The 22,380-nt window shown below is 40.7% G+C and overlaps 1 protein-coding gene across 5 annotated transcripts in view; it reads right to left on the bottom strand.

The window, feature by feature from the left end:
• Positions 1 to 7,191: 7,191 nt before the first annotated feature.
• LOC113019508 (uncharacterized) overlaps positions 7,192 to 22,380 on the bottom strand; it is a 28,244-nt gene continuing 13,055 nt past the window's right edge. Inside the window, exons 3-7 of one of the 5 annotated variants that reach the window (XR_013906322.1) lie at positions 10,309 to 10,662; positions 9,244 to 9,383; positions 8,840 to 9,067; positions 8,545 to 8,648; positions 7,192 to 8,343 (exon numbers count right to left, since the gene is read on the bottom strand). Coding sequence is in view for 2 of the 5 variants with exons in the window: in XM_080298800.1 (XP_080154926.1) it covers positions 8,918 to 9,067; positions 9,244 to 9,383; positions 10,309 to 10,662 (644 nt within the window). In the remaining 3 variants the exon portion in view is untranslated. Of the gene's footprint in view, positions 9,068 to 9,243; positions 9,384 to 10,308; positions 10,663 to 18,164; positions 21,112 to 21,532; positions 21,887 to 22,380 lie in introns of those variants that run through there. The other 4 variants (XR_013906320.1, XR_013906321.1, XM_080298800.1 and 1 more) reach the window with 4 other exon arrangements.

Genomic DNA, 22,380 nt, shown 5'->3' with positions numbered 1-22,380 from the left:
CTGACACTGAAGCCTGTGTCCTGTAAAGGTCCAGTAAAGGGGGCGATCGTGGCTCTAGAGTTGGGAGTTCGCCTTGTAATCGGAAGGTTGCCGGTTCGAGCCCCGGCTTGGACAGTCTCGGTCGTTGTGTCCTTGGGCAAGACACTTCACCCGTTGCCTACTGGTGGTGGTCAGAGGGCCCGGTGGCGCCAGTGTCCGGCAGCCTCGCCTCTGTCAGTGCGCCCCAGGGCGGCTGTGGCTACAATGTAGCTTGCCATCACCAGTGTGTGAATGTGTGTGTGAATGGGTGGATGACTGGATATGTAAAGCGCTTTGGGGTCCTTAGGGACTAGTAAAGCGCTATATAAATACAGGCCATTTACCATTTACCATTTTAAAGTCGCATGTCCAAATAAAGCCTGTGTCTGTTTTTAGAATATCTCGTGACCAAAGGCTCAGTTTCTCTGAAATGATGTCACTGCCTTGTTATGCGATTCGAGCTGTTTAAAATGCAGAAATTATTTTTTCACATGAACAAGGAGATGTAAGCAGGTTAGGCGGACAAATATCAGCAGTTAGGAGCATTTTGACATGCTATTGCACAATAATAACATAAGTCAATCAATCTCAAAGAGGATGATTAGTCGTGTGTGTGTGTGTGTGTGTGTGTGTGTGTGTGTGTGTGTGTGTGTGTGTGTGTGTGTGTGTGTGTGTGTGTGTGTGTGACACACATGATCACTACACAGGCCAGTACTGCATTTAACAAGTACTAATACCAATTCTTTTAACTGATAATGGAGCTTATGTAGGAGAGAGCAATGTTTTATGCAATCAGGTATGAAGTGTATCACCAACTGTTTCACTGTTAAGCCTGTATTTCACAACTATGGGATAAAACAAAAGCTCTTATTTAAATTAGTACAAAAATACATGTTACTCTTCGTGTCTTTTGTAAATGTGGTGTAAATCTGTCATGAATCGTGGCAGGCAGGAGATGTGGACCCAAAATGCAGGCGCTCAGACTGCAGGTGTTAACTCAAAGTCACAGCTTTATTGGCCTGCAGGAAAAAAAACCATACAAACTAAAACACACAGGGCGATCCACACAGCATGAGGCACAACGTGACACTGACTCAGAGAAACACAGGGTTTAAATACACTGGGACGTAACGAGGGGAATGAGACACAGAAGGAGGGCACAGCTGGGGGAAATCAGAACTGACGAGACAAGGAAGCAAAGTAGGATACACTCACATGAGACACAGACCTTCAAAGTAAAACAGGAATTAGCACAGATGCAAACTAGACTAGGGGAGACAAAGCAACTAAGAAGCACAGAGGGCAGCTACCAAATACTCAGAGAACTAAACAGAATACAAGAACACCAAACTAAGACACTACACTAAAGAATAAGCTGGGACAACAAAGAGAACTAAGAACATAATACAGAAAACTCAGAGGCACAAGAAACTCAAAACACTGGGTCACTGACCCAGGACCGTGACAAAATCTACCTGATTTTAAAGCATTTGGGACAGATTCTGTGGATCTAAATCTGCTACACAAATAAGAATGACTTTACAATTAAGACAGAAAGGTTAATAATGTATATTCACATATACATCAATCCTCATGTCTGAGTTGTGTGTTTTTTAGGTCTGATAAAATAATTTTTGGCTCAAGATACCATTTTGAATAAAGGCTACAGGTAAACAGTCTGCTAACGTGACAGCTATGAAGACTAATAACACTTTGAAAATTAACATTAACTAATTTTGAAGATCTAAGATGGCCTGGTTGGTTGGTACATGAAATTTACCAGTTTCTTGAGGAGTTCTGTTCAAGATACTGAACCCTGAATTGCCCACTCACTGTGAATATTACTACTACTAGTAGTATTTGCGCATGGATAAAAATTATTGTGATTTTTGGTGAAAGAGAACATGGGAAACAGAGGGGGAGCTATACAGACAGGCAAAGAAAGACAGGACTAAATACACAAAGGATAATGAGGGGATTGGGAAACGGGAGGGAAACTGGAACTAATCAGACACAATGAGACATGGAGGAAGCAAAACTAAATAAACTGAACACTAGGCAAGGGACTATAAAATAAAACAGGAGACATGACTGACTAGGGAAACAGAGAGGGAACATGAATCATGGAGACAATAGTAACTAAATGTGGAACACGAGGAAGACAGTGACAAAACTAAAGACTGTGAACTATGAATATAACACAAGCAGAAAACAATAAAAAATAAATACTTCAGTTTCACACTGACTCAGGACACTCAGTGAGAAAAACTGAATATCATTCCAGATTATATCTATACTGCATCATAGAGGGACAGAATTCCCTGATTGTGTAAAGATAAATTTGAGATATTTCCAATTTTTTTTTAACCACAAAAAAAAACCCCAATTTGGATTTAATTTGTTGTTTTTGAAATTAAAGTTTTAAAGGTTTATGTCAGTTTTTTCAGTTTCAGTCTTAGGTGACTTGCAATGACGGAGTTTTCACAATTCCCACATAATTTGTTTCTCTACACTAACAAATAAAAACACTTTTTTCCCCATATGAATTAAAAAAAACAAGACTTTTAGCAAGTGTTTCGGAGACAAACTTAGTTATTCTGCTGGAAAAGCAAAGAATCCTGATAAAGTACAGAACTGCTGGCAAAAGACTCCATTTCAAGTAGGCGTGTCATGACCCTGTGCCTTCTCGGCTGACTCTGTATGGCTACAAGAGTTTTTGTTGTGTTGCGTCTCTCACTCTCCTCCTGCGCACTGCGCTCTACCAGGGCGTAGTCATGACGACTTCAGCCCCTGGCTCAGACACCTGCAAGCAATCGTCTCATCACCACACTCACTTCTCAAGGCGGCTGCCGAGAATGCTTCTTCGCTGGATTATTGTGTAACACTCGTCAGTGTCATTGCAAGTCTGAGCTTTTCCACGAGTTTCTTTCGTGCCGCAACTTACCTGTTCTTCCTCCCTGTGCCAGACTTCTCGTCAGCCTGAGGACCGCTGTTTGGTGAGCTAAAGCCGGAGTCGGAGCTAACTTGAGCATCAGCGAAGGATTGTGTACATAGCCCCGTGTGTCCCCTTCCCATGCCTGTGTTCCCCGGAGACCCTCTTCCCGTACCCCCTCAACTGTATATATCTGCACCTGGTGTCTGTGTGTAAATAGATTGTGAAACTTAGAGACGGTCTGCCTCCGAGTCTCTCCTGAGCCTGACAAGGCGGGCACATCCAGTTATTGGTTCAGAATTTCACAAAAACATATGATGGTCAAAGCTGTCATACGGATATTTAAAGTACTTTGAGAGGTCGAAAGGTAGAAGTCAATGATATTTTAGTTATTCTCTTGAACGGCAGGAGTTGAGAGGTGGTTGCTGCCCCTCTATCAATCATGAGGAAAGATGCGGGCCCTTACATCGGAGGAATCTCCAATTTTGAGGGCTGAACACTCCTCGCTGCAGCGCACACATTATCTAACTAGGAGTTTTGTCTTTGGGATAAATCCATTTTTGTCCAAGGGTGCAGCTGCCACACTACGTGGACAAAAAAGGGGAAACACACACACACACACACACACACACACACACACACACACACACACACACACACAACTGGTCCAATTTAGATCCACAAATTCTCTCTAAAGGTAAATCACTCAAAGGATCCAGGTTTTCAGCAGAGAGAAGAACAGAATTTAAGATCACAGAGCCAAAGCATACAAATGTGCAAATTTCAGCAGTAATAATTCAATAATTGTTAAAAAAAAAAAAAAAAGTCTCACCCCAGGTACATCGAGCTGAAGCACAGGAAGCAGCAAGAGCCAGACTTTGCTGTTATAAAAATATAACTGAAGAAAATTAGAATGAAATAGCCGATGCAGGAGCACCATGACTTTTCTTTTTTGTTTGTTTTTTTAACAAACCAGTATTGATTCTCTTCACCATTAATAAGTTGTCTTTTTGAAACACTGTAGCATTTTTATTTATTTATTTATTTTTGGTTCTTTATGGCAGCACTCATAGAGATTTGTGGAAAATGATTCATCGTCTGTAAAAAGCCCCTTAGTCCCATTAGTCTAATGCTGCCAACAACACCCCTTTCATGTGAAAGTGTAAGGAAACAAAGAGAATATAACAGGACTGGCATGGGAGGCAGACACTGAGGCAGACTGAGACTAAAGACTAAACAATCATAGACAAGGACAAAAAAATAAAATAAAGTGACAAAGTAAAACTGAAAGTTAAATAATTTGCTAAACACAAAGGCAGGAAGCACGGTGAACAGGATACAGGGGAACTCTGGGTGATTCATGAAGCACAACACAATGAATGAAACCAAATAGCCCTGCCTGCTACATCCAGATAAAGAGAATCCATTTTATTCGATTTTCTTACCTGGATGAAGAGAAAAGAAATCGCCCAATTCATGGCGCCCAATGCGCCATGAATTGGGCGTAGCCTTAGCCTTAGGATCTAAGGCTAAGGCTACGTTCACACTGCAGGTCTTAATGCTCAATTCCGATTTTTTGATCAAATCCGATTTTTTGTCTGCTTGTTCACACTACAACTAAAATGTGACAGAAAACGTGCTCCTGTGTGAACGCTCAAAGCGGCCCGCATGCGCAAAAGAAGTCGTCACACACGACGCACTCTGTTTAAACCCAGAGCAAACAATATAGTTTGACTGATGGCCCTTAATATAAAGACTTCTGACTTTACGTTTCCCAATTTTTTGCTTTAGGTTATTTTGTTATTTACATAATAATGTAAATAACCTAATAATGATCATTATTGCTGTTTTAGAGAGGAACGGTGCTTAAAAGGATAGTTGCAGACTTCTGTCAGAATCTGTAGATTATACAGTACAAATAAAATGTTCACGTTGTCTTCCCAACTGTTTCACTGGATGGCCAGGAAGCGTTCACGATGTCTTCTCCGCCGCTGATGTCACGGTTCTGGGTCCGTTGGACCCAGTATTTTGAGTTTATTGTGTTTTGATTTAAGTTTGCATCAGGGATTGTGTTCTTGTTCTCTTGTCGTGTTATGGTGATGATTATGATTTCTATTATTAGAGTTCCATGTTTCTGTTTATCTGGGTTTACGATGTGGGTTTAGTTTCTTATGTCATTTCCTGTCTGTCTCTCAGTGTCAGGTCTGCGTCTTGGTGTGGTGTTCTCATTTCCTGTCTTATTGTGAAGGTCTGGGTCTCATGTGAGTGTGTTCAGTTTTACCTTTGTCTCGTCTTGTTGATTATTCCCAGCTGTGTCCACCACCTGTGTGTAATTCCCCTGTGTTTCTCTGTGTATTTAAGTCATGTCTTCCGTCATTGTTGTTGCTGGTCCGTCTGTGTATTCCACCCTGCGTCATCTGTGTGTTTCCCTGCTCTCAACCGCCAAGTGTTTCTGCTCATGTTCAGGTTTGTGCTCTGTAGTTTAGTTTATCCCAGTATAGTTTAGTTCTAGCTCCATTTGCCGTTTGTGTTTACTTTCATGTTCAATAAACCACCTTCACACCTTCACGACTGCCTGCATTTGGATCCTCCTTCATTTCCTCCACACGGCTCACCTCACTCGCCGTGACAGCTGATAATTGGCGTCTGTCTTGTGTCAGTGACATAAAAGACGGATTTAATGCGACATAACCGTTCAAACAGCAGTCGCTTTCTGAAACATCGGATATGTATCGGATTCAGTACCAGATCGGATTTGAAAATATCGGATTTGTGCCGTTCACACTGTCATACCATGATCGGATATGGGTCGCATAGGGTCAAAAAAATCAGATTTGATGCGCTTTCGCTTTCGTAAGTCAAGATAAATCAAAGAGCCAACTGAAAAAACTGAAGGCAAAGGAACCTTAAAGACTGAAGTGAGACCATACAGTCAGAATGAAACCGACTAGAAAATGCCCAATAAATGAAAGAGGATACTCCTCCACTTCCTGCCCCAAGTGGAGGAGTTTAAGTATCCAGGGTCTTGATCACAAGTGACGGGAGCAGGAGATCGATAGATGGATTGTTGCTGTGATTACAGTGAGGTGGACACTGTACTGGTCTGTCATGGTGTAGAGAGAGCTGAGTGTAAAAGCAAAGCTCTCGATTTACAGTCACTCTATGTCCCTACCCTCACTTATGGTTATGAGCTGTGGTGACCAAAAGAATGAGGCCTCACCCTTAGAGATAGGGTGAGCAGTTCAGGCATCCGGGAGGGTGTAGAAGTAGAGCCGCTGCTCCGTCACATCGAAAGGAGCCAGGTGAGGTGGTTTGGGGATCTGGATGCTTCCTGGGCGCGGTTTTCTGGGAGATTATATCTCTCGGCTGGCTTGGGAACGACTTGGTGTCCCCCCGGACAAGCTGGAGGAGGTGGGCGGGGAGTGGGAGGTCTGGGCTTTTCTGCTTAGGTTGCAGCCCCCCTGACCGGCCCCGGATAAGCAGAAGAAGGTCGATAGATGGATCATGGATAACCAAAACAAAGACCCAAAAAAACATACAATCCTCAAAACACAAGTCTCCCCATTATTATTACAAAGAAAAGAAAAGAAAAGAAAAAGCTTAGACAGAAACCTAAAGTCAGATGCTTTCAAGAAATCCAGGGACCATCCCACTGGTATATCCCATCATATTGTTGCTCAAAACTCATTATAGAAACAATGCTTAACAAAACTTGGAGGGAGAAGCTGATCTGGTAGCAGCTTTGAACAGAGTTTAAATGAGAATTTCTACCCTGAAAATTGTATATGTACATGGTGTTACTAGGAAAACAAACTGCATATGACAGCCCATGTTCTGGAAATTTATTGCCTTGTTACTGAGTAAAACATCAGCTTTTTCTGAAGGGTCAGGTGGGAATTTATTTTCAGACATGATGAAATAAATCAATTTCCTGTTGCTGTAAGACCCGAGGTGTCGTTCTCAGCTGATATTTTGACATGTTTTTGAAGGATTTCAAAATGTATACTCTTTTGCAAAAGTGATTTCCTCTTTATTTTCTCAGATTACGGAAACAAACTTTTTCACTCACACGGTTAATCACAGGATTAAAAACAACAAATTTAAAAAACAAAACAACACACAAAAAAGTGACACAATGCCAACAATAGTTTTCAAGACAAGTTTCCTGATCAGACTTTGTTTGATGCTTGAAAAGATTCAGTCATCCTAAAGTTTCAGTGAGCTCACTCAGTAGGTATATAATGAGTTCAATTTTTTAGTTAAATTTATTGAAAAATAATACATACAAATAAAACAATAGAAGCTTTAGGTACGAATAGAAAAAGATGTGTTAAAAGAAAACAAAGATTTGACAAAGATTTTATGCTGGGTGCCTTTCCTTTGGTAAATGGTAAATGGACTTGTTCTTATACAGCGCTTTTCTACTCTTCTGAGCACTCAAAGCGCTTTATACAACTTGTGTATTCACCCATTCACACCCATTCGCACGAGCACATGTTTCTAAGTGCTTTCTAACTAACATTTACACACATTCATACTCCGATGGATGCATCGGAGAGCAATTTGGTGTTAGTATCTTGTCCAAGGATGGCATGCAGACTAGACCAACCTTCCGATCAGTAGATGACCTGCTCTACCGCCTGAGCTACAGCCACACTCCTCAGTTGAGGCGGGTGGAAATGTCAGAGTGTGCTGATGTTACAGTGGTTAGAACTGCCACCTCAAAGTGGCTGTGATTCTCAGGATAGCAGTTAACTGAGGCGTTGTCACTGTCACCTAGCAACCCGTGAAGAAATGGTTGGCGTTCCTTAGACGTATGTTCAAAGATGTCTTTAGCATCTTTTCAGTGAGTTTTGCCTGAGCTCCTTTCCTGCTTTTTTTCAAAAGAGGTAATTGAATTGAATTGATTGATTGATAATACTATTCATCCAGAGGGAAATTGGGTTAAGGCTGCCAGCCGTGCCAGCGTCATCTTACCGTTCCAACCATACATACATTACACAAACATCACATGGGGAAGACTTCTCTCCAAGATGTTATCCATATTGAGTTCAAAACACAGTCTGAGTACTCACAGCCCTGCCCATCATCTATAATGTCGGCCAGCCTTGTGGGATTTTGAACAGCTGTAGCCGTTTCTTGTACTTCGATAAGCCAGGTCCGAGCCAGCTCCAATCAGTCAGATCGTGGTTCCGAATTGGTAGATGTCGTTCAATGTCCTCCATCGAGAGTGTCGCCAGACACACGACGCAACCGACCATCGAGTATGCGGCAGCAAACGTCTCCTCAGGACAATCAAGCTCTCCCAAGCCCCGGAAGGTGTTAATTCCATTACTGGACCAGTTGATCAAATCCATAATTATTTAGGTTTTAGAGAACAAAACTGAGAAACTCTTTGAGGGTTAGAGAATAAGCGAGACAATACAAAAGACACGAGAAGCCAAGCAGGAAAGATAAGGGAGAGGGAGAAGGAGAAAAGTGTGACCACCTCCGTCAAGAGCAAGAGAATCATGAATAATGCTATAAGAATGGAGAATAGAATAGAATAGAATTGACCATTATTGTTACTGTACATGTACAGCGTGTTTACTCACAGCCTAGGGGAGAAGCTGTTAGTGAGTCTGGAGGTGTTGAACGTCATTGACCTGTGGCACCAATCAGAGTGCACAAGGGGTCACCTGTGATGTCCCTGGTTTTCCTGATAGAATAGAATAGAATTCAACTTTATTGTCATTGCACATGCACAGGTACAGGGCAACGAAATGCAGTTTGCATCCATCCAGAAGTGCTTTAGTGATATAGATATATTAGGAGGATATAGGAGGAGCTGATGATGACCCCCAGGGGTGGCAGAGGGCAGCCAATGAGTTTCTGGGCAATATTAATTACCCTCTGGCCAGCCTTCCTGTTCTCAGTTGTGGCTCCTGTGTACCAAACACTCAGGTGGTAGGAGAGCATGCTCTCTACTCAGGAGCGGGAACGGGCCAGCAGCAGCTTCTGTCCAGATTGTTCTTCCTGAGGACAAGCAGAAAGTGTAGCCGCTGCCGGGCCTTCTTTAGCAGGGTATTGCTGTTGTGGGTCCAAGTGAGATAGGCAGAGATGTGGGAGCCCAGAAACCTGAAGGTGGAGACAGTTGGCAGTTTATGATGTGCTGACAGGCTATCCACTCCATGAAACCTGTTTCAGTTCTAAATTTTAGCAGCAGGACATTTCAAATCAGCTGTGGTTGCCTCAGTAGTCTGCTGCTTCTTTCTTTTACACGTCCACAGAAGCACAGAACCACCTATAGTAACAACAAGGACAGCAGCAACAACAACAGCAGGAACAACCATCAGGACAGTTGGAGTTTCTTTCTCTTGAACGAAATGCATGTTTCCACCTCCATGTTCTCCTTCAGTGATGGGCTGCTCAAACATGCTGTTAAGTGTTTCACCTGCAGAGAAAACATGAATTGTTAGAGCAGAAATGCTGAGACACCAAAATAAGAAACCAACAAGAGTGTGTGTTCTGCAGGTGAAACTACTGACAACAGCTTCAGTTACTCATCTGGAGCAAATTATATTTTACAGCTGCGAAAACAGCAAAAAGTTTTCCAATGTCCACCAAAGTACATTTAGTATCCATGTGTGAGAGAATATGTGCAGAGAATATTCATGGATGTAGTGAAGCAGGACATATAGAGGGTTGGTTGATCTGATATCCTCGTGTTGGTGTTGTTCCCAGACCATCATGAAAATGTTGTTCCAGGATCAACATTGCAAGTGACCAATCAGAATGTTATGACGTCATACTTTTGCGACTTCGGGAAAAACCGGCGTAAAACAAAAAACTGTACTTAAGCTGCGTGAAACTGCCTCTGTCCGCCGATCAACAGACCCTGACCCTAACCCTAACCTTAACCGTAACCCTTTAATAAACAGTAAGTAGAATTGCAACATTGCAACATTGGAATTTCATAAATGCACGAATGGCTTGGCGCGCAAAAGAATAACGTCACAACAATGTGATTGGTCACTTGCAATGTTGAACCTGGAACAACATTTTCATGATGGTCTGGGAACAACACCAACACGAGGATATCAGATCATCCATAGAGGGTTGGTGTGACAGAAGGGGATGCTAAGGATGATCAGAGTGAGATTCTGTATCAAGCCCAAAAGGGAGCAGCTGAAAGAAGAAGATTGCTATGACTTTACCCTTCACACTCGCCATCGGAGTAGAAGTGAGCAGAGGGGACAACGGGTGAGTTATTTTACCTACACACATATTGGTTGGTCATTTACTATATCACACAAGTACAGAAAATTCTTCTTAAAGTGAGCAAGTGCTGCAATTTCCGGGCTGGGGAAGAGACTCACCTGTGACTGTGAGGTTGATGAAGTGACTGATCTCAGTGTGAGCTCTTTTATTTCTCACAGGGTTCCTCACAGCTACGTGACACTCATACATCCCAGCATCATTAAACGTGACCTTCTTCAGGATCACAGAAACGTCTCCATCCTTCATCTCCGGGTCCCTCAGCTTCACTCGGCCATGAAAAGATGGATGTTGGTAGTTTTCATAGAATCGTTTGTTCCTGTAGAAGTAGACGTAGCCGTCTGTGTTCAGGTCAGGTCTGCTCCACTTCAGCACTGAGATTATTTCATCTGTGGAAATCTGACACTGAAGAGTGACGTCTGCTCCAAACTTCACCTGCACATCCTGCTGCAGAGCTGAAGGAAAGAGAACAATCGGTAAGTATGAAGTTTATCTTGCTCTACTGTTACTTTAATACGTGTAGCTGCTGTTTATACAATGTGAGTGATAACTGAAATGATCAAATCTCACATTTGTCTCCAGTTCATGAAATCGCATGAATGAATTTCAGAAAGCTTAACATTTAACATGCTAATTATCGCTCCTGTGTTTTTTTTTTTTGTTGTTGTTTTTTTGCAGTTTGGGGGCCATTGCACAGTGGGCTTGGGGTGTCTGTCATCTCAACTCCTAAGAGGACTATGCCATTGCATTTCAAACTTGCCTCTCTGACTTTGTCTCCAAACCTCTGATATATTCATTCTAATTATGTCAATCCTGTTCACTCCAAATCAAACCTTAGCATCTTCAGTTCAGCCTCCTGCCTTTTCGTGGAACCAGCTCTAAGCCGTTCATCAAAGCAGGTCTCACAACCATCTTGTAGAATGTTACAGGAAAAATGATTCTATGTTTCTTTACCTTCTTTTAAATGTACAAAGATGCCCTTTGTCTATGGTTAGATTAGTTTAGAATTATCCTTTTAGACTTTCCCAGCGAAGACATATTGTTTTGGGACATATTGTTTTAGATTGTTTTATCTCTCACAGCTTTCTCCCAGCTCTCTGCTGACGAGACTAGTGCCACATATGGAGTTGTTTATTTTATCTGTTTATTATTTTCTTATCCTGTTCTCACTGTCTCTCCTATAAAAAGTGCCAAGCCTCTGTTCATGGTGTGAGTTGTTCTTAACAGCTTACCCGTGTGCACGTTAAAGCATAAAAAGTGATCTTGTCTCATTGTGTCTTTATTTCTCCTGGGTCTTTTACAGAGTTTTCCCCCAACATTTCTTGGTCCTTCGAGAGCCGGAGCGCCTCCATCGTGTCCCATCTCCGTGACCAGTCCACGTTGTTCGCCTGTCGACAGCTCACACACCAGGTGTGTGATAAAAGTCCAAGAGCGTTAAATTCGGGTCTTGGCCAACGTCTTAGAAAGCGACCCACGGTGGTGGGGCCCGATCGAGGTGGACCAGACCCGGCGACACTGACCAGGTAGATACAGACACACTGACACAATCTTGCGTAAAAGCGCATTTTAAATTCAGGGAATTTAAAATAGCGGAAGTAGCTCGTCGACAGGTAGCTTTGGAAGCTCGTCGACTGGTAGCGTAGCTCGTCGACTGGTAGCTTTGGAAGCTCGTCGACTGGTAGCTTTGGAGCTCTGGGTAGCTCCCCCAGCTGGGTCTAGACTGGGTCTAGGGAGTAAGTAGCTCTGGGAGCTCCCCTTATGATAAGGGTTCCGGTCGCGCGCGCGTCAAAGCTGTGAATGTGAATGTGTGTGTATTGTTTTAATTAACGGAGCAAGCTGAATTTTCACGGTCCAATAAGAGACTGAGCTGCTCCTACTGTGTTTTTCTTTTACTGCTGTTCACTGACGTGCTGGTGAGTTGAGAGAACGGTCGAGTTCCGTCTCGTAAAGTTCACACCGCTTTCGGAACTAGTCCGAAAGTCGAAGGGCGTGTGAGCAACCACTCTCGTCTCTAATACCAGCGAAGGTGATAGCAGCTGTATCGTGTATATATTACTTAAACAAAAAATAAGTAAATACATAAATGAGATGGGTAATCAAGCAAGTGAAATTAAAACTCACTCCTGCTGACGAGTAGTGGTGAGAAAAGAAAAGTCCAGACGCCGGACAAAACAGTGTCTGTAAATTGAGAGTCACAGTGACACATAGTGATTAGGCATATGATTGAAAAATGCCTAGGTTTAGAGCTGTGAGCTATGAGCTGTGAGCAATGCAAAGTTAAATATATATACGGTATATATATGTATAAATGGGAAACAACCCTAACTTCAAAGTTTGAAATGTGTGAGATGCATGAATTGTTTGAAAAACTAGAAATTATCTAAAAATGCCTTAAGTGAAAATGTAGTGTTGCATCTATTCTCCCAAACCAAGAGAAAATAAATAAATAAATAAAAAAAAACAAAAACAAAAAGGAGAAGAAGCATTCTGTAACTTAAAAATAAGGCTGACGTGTTGACAATAGACTAAGAGACTCATTTGCAGAACAGAGAGGCAAGCAAGGTCACAGACACCAAGGCTGTAGACAGCCACGCAGAGACAGCAGATAAAATAGAGACAACGCCTGCTAGAACCGTGGAGAGGAAGGTCACTTCACACGAGATTGTAGGAGTAAGCCACAGAGAAATAATGCAAAACAGTTTTGAGGCAGCCACTTAAACTTACAGTTTTCAAAGGACAAATTAGTTGTAAAGTCAGCCTCAGGCCACACAACTGTACAACAATTAACTGCCCCTTTAGAACTAGTATATACAGCAAGTGGCCGCAGGTGCTTTATTAAATGCATATATGACCCGTCGTGTCCAGTAAATTTGCTAGGTAGAGACGCTCTGACAAAACTTAAGATAGGTGTAATACCAGAAAAGAATGGCATGACTGCTGAGTGCATGCTAAATGACACCCCACCAGAGCCAGATAGCACTAACACAGAAAACAGTAGCCGCGTGTGTCTCTCTCCAGGCTACGGTGTTCCACATTATTACTGGACTCTCGCTTTGCCACAGCTAAAAGCACTAGTGCATGACGTGTCAAAAATATAATGCTCAGGGAAACCTGAGACCACAAAGAGGCCGTTTTCCCACACCACCTTATCTTTTTCACACAATCCATATGGACTTTATTGAGCTAAATGAATGCCAAGGGTAAAAATACGCCCTAGTGGTTATAGATGTATTCTCAAAGTGGCCAGAAATCTACCCAGTGAAAAAGGCAGATACAATTTCAGTAGCAAAATGTCTAAGTTGTAGGAAAATAAAGAGGTGATTGTAAATAACGAAGAATGTAATGATGTCTATCAAGTGTCTTGCAGATTACAGCCCGGTGACTGGGTTCTGATCAAGGTGCTCCAAAGGAAAAACTGGAGCGCACCCAGGTGGGAGGGACCATATCAGGTTAAGCCATCTAAACTCAGCCGGCACAGGCTCGCCCAATTGTCGTGATCTCGCTCGGTGGAGGGATCAGCCTTTCTGGCCGAGGGGTCTACTCACAACAGGAGGGTGTGTCCTGTTGTCATGAGGTGGTGGCTCCTAATAACTGCAGCGGCCCTGACCCTGGCCGGGCTCCTCATCTTTGCTTCCGTGAGGGACAACAAGTCACGCTATATGAAGAAAAGGCAGACACTGTATGACAAAGGAAAGTACACCAAGTTTCCCCATGGCTACGCCACTAATTTCTGGTGGCAGCTTATGAACACTACAGCTCACTTGAATAATAAAACTGACTGCTATGCATGTACCCATATGCCCCTATCCTCACAGACGTCTGGCCTATGGCCGTACAGCATACCTGAAGATCGCAGTTGGTGCCTGTTGGACCTGGCAACACATCCAGGCTACGGTACTCGTCAGCTCTCTGCTGACGAGACTAGCGCCACATATGGAGTTGTTTATTTTATCTGTTTATTATTTTCTTATCCTGTTCTCACTGTCTCTCCTATAAAAAGTGCCAAGCCTCTGTTCATGGTGTGAGTTGTTCTTAACAGCTTACCCGTGTACGCGTTAAAGCATAAAAAGTAACTTTGTCTCATTGTGTCTTTATTTCTCCTGGGTCTTTTGCAGAGTTTTCCCCCAACATAGAACTATCATCTCACTCCTGCTGCTACCGTTCTTTCACAAGTCACCCCTGAAATCCTGCCTGCACTCTCTTCTTCATTTCTCTTTTTCACCGTCCATTACTTTGTTCCAGTCTTTAAACTTTTGGTTACTTTTTACCTCTGTTTCATGCAGCTTCCCTGTTACACCAGTCTCCCTCTCATTCATATAAATAAAAGTTTTTTCTTGTCAGCCTTTAGTTGTACAGAATAAAAATATTAACAAATTTTGTTTCACTCACCTGTTGATTCAGCAATTAGGAAGAAACCCAGGAGGACCCTGAGAAAAGCCATGTGTGACAACAGATTACACTGAAGTGCCTGCCAACTAAACAAAAAGTTTTATTTTTCAGTCAACTGAAACCTTTTATGTTGAGAGGAAGGGAGTGGTTTAAAGGAAATGAGTATTATTCTGAAAGGCAAAAGAAAAGGAAAGTTAGCTATAGCATGCCTTTTACACAGTTTCTTACAAGCTTCCCCTTTACTATTAAGCATTTGCCAGAACAAAGTAAAAAAACAAACAAAAACCTGATTCACAAAGTTTCGGTGCAAACTGCGAGTCAATGAAGAATACATATAAAAAAGATAAAAACCATTTATTCTGTGGTGTCACCAAATTACCTTTGCACAGTGAAATAAATCTCTCTGATTCACATGGCAGTGTGGTCCATCTTCTTAGTTTCACACTGTGAAACCTTGACAATTTTAGTTTTCGAATGACCTGATGAAAATTTACATCTTTACAGCACTAAAAGCTCAAATGTCTTAGCATTGACTTTTAGATAAACATAATTATTTCAGATGAAACAAATTGAAGGAAAACCAGCAGAACAAATGTTAACTCCTGGGCATTTCTCCCAATTCTCACCTCTAACAGTGTCGTTGGGCTGGGACACATCCTTCCCTGATGACTCACTCTGTTAATCCCAGAACATCTTCGTGTGGTGGAGCAGCAGTAGAAATTTCTCCCTACCAGCGATGGGAATAACGGCGTTACAAGATGTTACCTGCAACACCAAATGTTTTTTAACTGAAATATCAGCACCTGACTTCCACTGGGCCGGTGTGAGCTCTCCAGCCTGCCTGTGTACATGTGGCTGACAGTTCTGCATACCTTTCCCTCTTTCTCTCATGAGAAGCCTCTGTCTGCTTTTTTTATGGGATAGTCAGCTCCACCTAACTATTCTGTCAGTGACTGGCCATGTTTGGGTTCAAGGATAACATTGTGATCCCCACAAGGAATTTCAGCTGGTAATCAAGTTTGACTGCCAGCTGTCAAACTCCTCCAAGTGACAAGAGAGACCATTGCATCTTGGAAAGTGACTATGCCCTTTCTAGAAAAGGCCACGAAGGCTGTGTGATTTTTTACCTCATGCTAGTTGTTTGGGAACTTTATGTAAAATTATTCCTAAGAGATCATCTTACCTGACCACTTGTTTAAGATGTTTTAACATACCAATCATCTTGTTCCAGTTTACAGCTTTCTGAATTTAAGAGTGTTAAACTCTGAGTCTATTAGAGCATTATTTTGACACAGAAGGAATCCCAAGTAGAAAATGATCCTGGTGTCCAAGTGAATGGGACAAATTTTCCTCCCTATGAAAGAATTAGTTTTGTGCAACTGCCTGTCACACAGGGTGATGTGGGCCTTTAACATGCTCCCTTGTTTGCAGAGTGAAAATGTGTTAATATTTCTATACTTCTGAAGCTACCTGGGGAACAAAAGAGAATTAAAAAGCTGAATATTTCAGACATATATTTTAAATCTCTGTATATGAAGGTAAATTTTTTTCCATGCCTCCATTAAATATACTGACCATTGATATACTGAATTTACTGACCCCCCCCCCCCCAAAAAAAAACAAAACAAAAACAAAAAAAAAACAAGAAAACAACAACATAGTCGATTCATCAGTTACACTGTTTGATATAAGAAGTGTTTTTTCAAACAATATTTATTTCTATTAGTCTTTGCGTTTGTTGCCTTCACTTTTGTTTTGATAGGATCACAAAGGTGCTGTCATCTCGTGCCTTCGAACTGACAGTGGTCTAAGTAGAAATGAGTAAAGAGGGCTCGCATTTGTTTAGTGTGTGGGTGTAAGCTTCAAAGACCACCCATGCATGCATGCAACACCTCACTGGCTTTTAGTGCCTGACATTTAAAGAAAGGAAACAAAGGGGGGGGGGGGGGGATTCCTTCCGTCAGAGGGGGGTACCTATAGGGGCCTTTACTGATACAGTGATACAGACACCCTATAAACGTTTACATCTCATTTGATTATTGCTACATTATATTTACATACGTGTGCATGTATGTGTATATATATATATATATATATATATATATATATATATATATATATATATATATATATACAGCTAGATAGATATATAATGGGTTTTAATTAGGTTGGTACAGTTGTAGTTAGGTTAGGACATCTTAGCAGCACTGCATGGCAGCATGTGACAATTTTAATTGATTATATGGTAAACTTTAGATATTAGTGGTGGCTGATGATCAAAGTAGCCAGTTATTTTACTTGAATTCTTGAATCTCTCCCTTCCTAATTATGTCTCACCATTATTTTCTTACCATGTTACTTTCACCTTCCTTTGTGTCTTCACTTCTGTGTTTCTCCACAGCTGGTGCTAACAGGTGGTTATTGGGTGTTGCTGGTTACTTGACGGTGGTGGAGCTGCAGCAACAGCAAATTATCATGTCATTAATTTGACACATTTTGCTGCATTTATTTTTTTGTGTGTGTGTGTATCAGCTTGTCACATCCATAGTTTCACTATTTCTTCTACATTAAACTCTGTAGGGGAGGGTGCTGCGTTCAGAGATTTCACTACAATACAATGTCAGTATTGAAAATGAACGACTGGGCTGCTTTACAGGCGATTTGCAGCGGCCCTTCAATTGACCCATCGGCCCAAAAATAGGTCGTCCCACCGGGAAGATGTCCATTATGCAAGATTACCAATACAGCTCTCCTCTGTACGCTTTAATGTTTAAATTGATCCTGTTTAAATATTCAGAGTTTCAATTTGCAGCTGTCACCTTAGAAATAAACGGAGCACTGAGAGTGTACTCAGGTTAACTTGATTAATTTTACCGTTATATTTTTTGTTTTTTAATCACCATTTGATCATCGCTTGCAGAATATCTCTTTATGTGCACACAGAGCCTAAAGCAGTGAACCTGCTTTAACAGAAAGTTCATTACCACCTTATTTTTAACCTGTTTGAAGCTTTAGTTATATTAAATGATGTTGTAATTTCATAATATTTTGCGGGGGGTGGAGGTGGGGGGGTTAATAATTTCACAAAAAGCTCTTCAAAGAAAGAGACTGGGTTTGAACCACCTGCTGCCCGTAGGTACAGATAAATGAGAATGGGTGCTGTACAAATTTTAGGGTATTACATAAATAAATGGGTAACTACCTAAAACCCATCTGGACTGTATGGTTCACTAAAACAGTGATGTTAGTTTAAAACGAAGTGCTGTTCTTTTTTAACATGAACACAACCTTTTCCACCTCTTTAAAATATGTTATTCTTGTAAACATATTTTATTTAAGTTGCTTATTTTTGTACAAAAAACAAAACAAATCTGAAAATCTAAAAGCCGAGGTAGAAAAAAAAAGCCTCCCTCCCTAATATTCACCTTTACTCGTTGAATGGAGGAACAATTTTCCCTCACTTATTGTTAACATTTGGTTGGACACTCAGCAAACGTGTGTCAGTATTGTCTCTGCAGTATAATAAATATTCTTATTTCAAATATTTGAATTCCACAAACGGCACTCCTTTACACAATTTAATGATTTGTTTATTTATTATGCGGTGTGCAGATAATAGCGGAAAATAAAACCATCTGGTGCTCAGTATACATGCTTTTCAAAGCAGCAGTTGACCAGAGGACAAAAACTTCACAGTTTAGTAATGCTAAGTAACACTTGATTTTGCAGTGTAGAGAAACATTGTACATTGTACTCATGATAATTTGCATAATAATGGTTCACGGCAAACTGAACAATCAAACTCGAAATAAACACACTGATGACATACAACACAAAAACAAGGTGTTATCAGAAACTCAACATCCCTATAATCAAAATGATCTGAATAATCATAGTTTCAGTTTCTTCTTAAGGATTTTTGTTGTGAGTATGTGAAGTGTGTATCAAAGAGGGATGTCGAGCTCATTTTAATTAAATATCCACAAATGGAGAGCAAAAATCAAAAGGAATACATTTAATTAATCTAATAATAATGATAATATCAATAACACCACCACCACTATGCCATTATTAAAAATAATAATTCATTATTATTTATTGTTATTATTCTTGCCATTTTGATGATAAATTAATAATAAGCCTGTCAAAAAAAAAAAAACAGAAAACTGTAAAACTGTATTTTATTCAAATATGTAAATGTATGTGTATGTATAATATGTAAAAATCACAGTTAAAAAAAAAATCAGCTTATATAAAAAACACCAAATGTTTTAAATTCATTGGCTTCTTTACATATGCGTTGATATTCTATGTGTGCAGATCAGACTGTGTGGTATAAATAAGCGCGAGAGGTAAAAATTCATCAAACGTTCAGCAAAATGCAAACACATACACATGAATGTAAAGTATTGATGCGTATTCAGAAGTAATTCAGGTCAGTAAGATCTGTTTAGTCTCAGCTCACAACACCTAATAATAAAAACACTAAACTAAGGGCTCCAAAGATCAGATCAGCCCCTTCGAGCAGCACTTGGTTGAAGTGGAGAGAAACCTCCTTCACACCCAAGCTAAAAAAGACATGCTATATTACTTCTGCTTTTGATTAGTAAGTAAAAAAAAGTAAACTGAATGGATGTTAATTCACTGAGCAGTTTCCAGTTTTTTGTTCCCCTCCCTCCCTCCACTCAACACTTTTAGCCCTTTTCTATTAGTACCTACTCAGGTCAGGTTGGCTCAGCTTGACTCAGTTTTTAGGGTTTGCCATTACCTTGTAGTACCTGGTACTTTATGAGTGAACTAAGTGTGGCGATCCAAAAATGTGACATTATTGATGGCTAGTCAGTGTTGCTGACTAGCCACTGTTAAAAGCCAGCAATGAGGGAAAGGACAGCCACAGAACAATCAGTATATCACCTTGACATCCTTATGTTCGGCTGCATCACTTTCACGCCTGCATGCATGTCAGGTGGCACTCGATTATAAAAGCAAATGACCAAAACCAAGCAGAGCAGAGTCGAAGTAGGTATTAGTAAAAAATGGCTATTTGTAGCTGAGTTGAGGATATGGAGGCCTCAGTAACTGACTGATGTATTCACCATACCACCACCTTTGCAGAGGTGTAGAACCTTTACTGACCTCAGTAGACTTTTTTTTTTCCCTAGTCTTGAGGTAAATGTTGCTAAAGCATCAGCAAACATCTTTTCAGTCTTTCTCCTTTTTTTTTTTTTTTTTTTTTCTCAAAATGTAACACTGCTAAAATAAAAGAGTGTGAAGATAAAATGTCTGACATCATGTGACAGAGGAAGTGAGGTAGTTTCAAAATTATCACCCGCAATGTCTAAAACTTTACTTGATTTGACATAAATGGACAGCAGAGATGGTCTTCAGTGTGGTGTACTTGATAAACGTAGTTACTGAAGTGTCAGCGTTTAATCTTTGCTCAACCCTTTACTTTCAGTTTGGGTCAAATTTGACCTTTTCTGACATTTTACAAACGGTCTTAACAACACATCACCCCCCACCCTCACATTTCCATCGGCATCCACTAAAGTTACACACTACAAGTTTTTCTTCCCCCACTTACAAATCCCTCAATGGCCTGGTCCCACAGTACCTGTCTAACCTGCTGCACCCACAAACACAGTCTCGATTGCCATGGTCGGTCTCTCTCCCTCCTCAACCTCCATACTTTCATGGACAGAGCATTCATTTTGGTTGCCCACACCCTCCTTCCTTCACAACGTGCCATCGGGATTTTTTTTTGTTGTTATTCCAGTTGTTATTATAACTTTTATTATTATAATTTGGTGTGATTAGCCTCACAATAAGAATATTCCTGGTTTAAATCTTGCCTGTGGCCTTTTTGCATGGATTTTCTTGGTACTCCAGATGGTTCAAAGTCTAAACACATACATTTCAGTTATGTTAGTAATTCTAATGTGTCCATGTATATGCAGTACATAAAATGTTTGCAGTGCACCTGCAAGCACAAATATCCATGTGTCATTCCATACATGCGAAGGTGTGCACGCAAAGTTTCCTACCACTGCTTTGAATGCACAGATTAGCTTCAATAAGCAAGATTTGTTCTCTAGGTGTATATATTTAACTAGTATTAATAATTATAAATGTAGTTATGAAGATATTTTATGATAGATATGTGAGGACAGTGTTTAATCGTTTTAATGGTTACAAATTATCATCTAATAAACAAACAGTTTGTGATCTTATCATTTTCACTTTAAATTAAATATATTTAAATCCTTATGGCGGTTATTTGTAATCAGCAGGACTGATTCTTCCTCAGTAGGATGTTAGACGCTGCTTCTTATTTCTCTTAAGAAGCAACACTAACAAACCAACAGCTGCAGCAACAGCAATGACAGCAGCAACAGCAGCAACAGCAGCAACAACAATCAGGATAGTCTGTGCTTCAACCTGTTCAACCTCAGTGTTTCCATCAGCATCTTCTCTTTCCATGATGTGCTTCTCCAACATGTTTTCATGCACTTCACCTGCAGAGCAAAGATTAGCTGTCAGAGAAGAAACCCTCAGATGTGAGCTTTAACGTGTTCAGCAGGTAAAGCTAGCAGGAGAACAGCTTCAGTCAGCTGCAGTTAAGGAGATGTCAAGTTACATAAAATGTGTTTGGCTGTTGACCGAAAGCATCTATGTTAGCAGCATGCTACGACTTTACCCTTGATATACAGTAGTAAGAACTGCTAGCTCAGTGCATGTCATTTTCTGTATTAAAGCTACTCGCAACAGAGTGAGCAGCTCAGCATGTTTTATCTGACATGTGACACTAAACACACATATGTTTTTGCTGACTAAAGCCCAAAGGTTTTGTGTCACCTGGGCTTGAACTTGCTAAGTGAACATGCTAACTACGACATTATGGACGCACTCCATTTGCTGTTGGCATGACAAACTCACCTGTGACTGTGAGCTCAATGAAGAGACTGATCTCAGTGTGAACTCTTTTACTGCTCACAGGGTTCCTCACAGCTACATGACACTCATACATCCCAGTGTCATTAAACGTGACGTTCTTCAGAATCACAGAAACGTCTCCATCCTTCATCTCCGGGTCCCTCAGTTTTACTCGGCCATGAAAAGATGGATGTTGGTAATTTTCATAGGAGCGTTTGTTCCTGTAGAAGTAGACGTAGCCGTCTGTGTTCAGGTCAGGTCTGCTCCACTTTACCACTGAGATTCTTTCATCTGTAGTAATCTGACACTGGAGAGTGACGTCTGCTCCGAGCATCGCCTGCATATTCTGCTGAAGAGCTGAAGAAAAGAACGATCAATTTTCTTATTGCAAAGACATTTTTAATGCATGAAACTGACATTAAAACAGGACATTTAATATTTTTAAACAAACCACAGTTGACCAAACAAAGTTTGAAGGAAAATTTCACCAATATCAGGCGTGAAAACATCTCCTCTCTGTATTCAGCGCTGTAACCATATCAGGTTCTCTGAGCATGATTTAAAAAGTTCACTTTATGTTTAAAAAAAAGAAGAACAAGAGAATGGGAATGAAGAGAATTTAAATCTAGACCATGCTATGTACTGAAAGATTAGATAAAGATAGAATGCTCAAAATGTCCTTAACTTTTATGTAGTTACTGAATTTCGTTCAGTAACTTATTTGATTATTGAATAGTGTAATGCGATTACACGACCACATTACTTTGAAATGTTTTACAGTCAAGACTTTACACAGACCCTGAAAATCAGCAACCAGCTTTATAGATATAGTAGCACAGTCGTTTGAGATG

The sequence above is a fragment of the Astatotilapia calliptera genome, chromosome 3 (genome assembly GCF_964374335.1).
Source record: "Astatotilapia calliptera chromosome 3, fAstCal68.1, whole genome shotgun sequence".
Lineage (NCBI taxonomy): Eukaryota > Metazoa > Chordata > Actinopteri > Cichliformes > Cichlidae > Astatotilapia > Astatotilapia calliptera.
The sequence above is the reverse complement of the archived record's forward strand: the minus strand, read 5'-3'. Positions and strand labels throughout refer to the sequence as shown.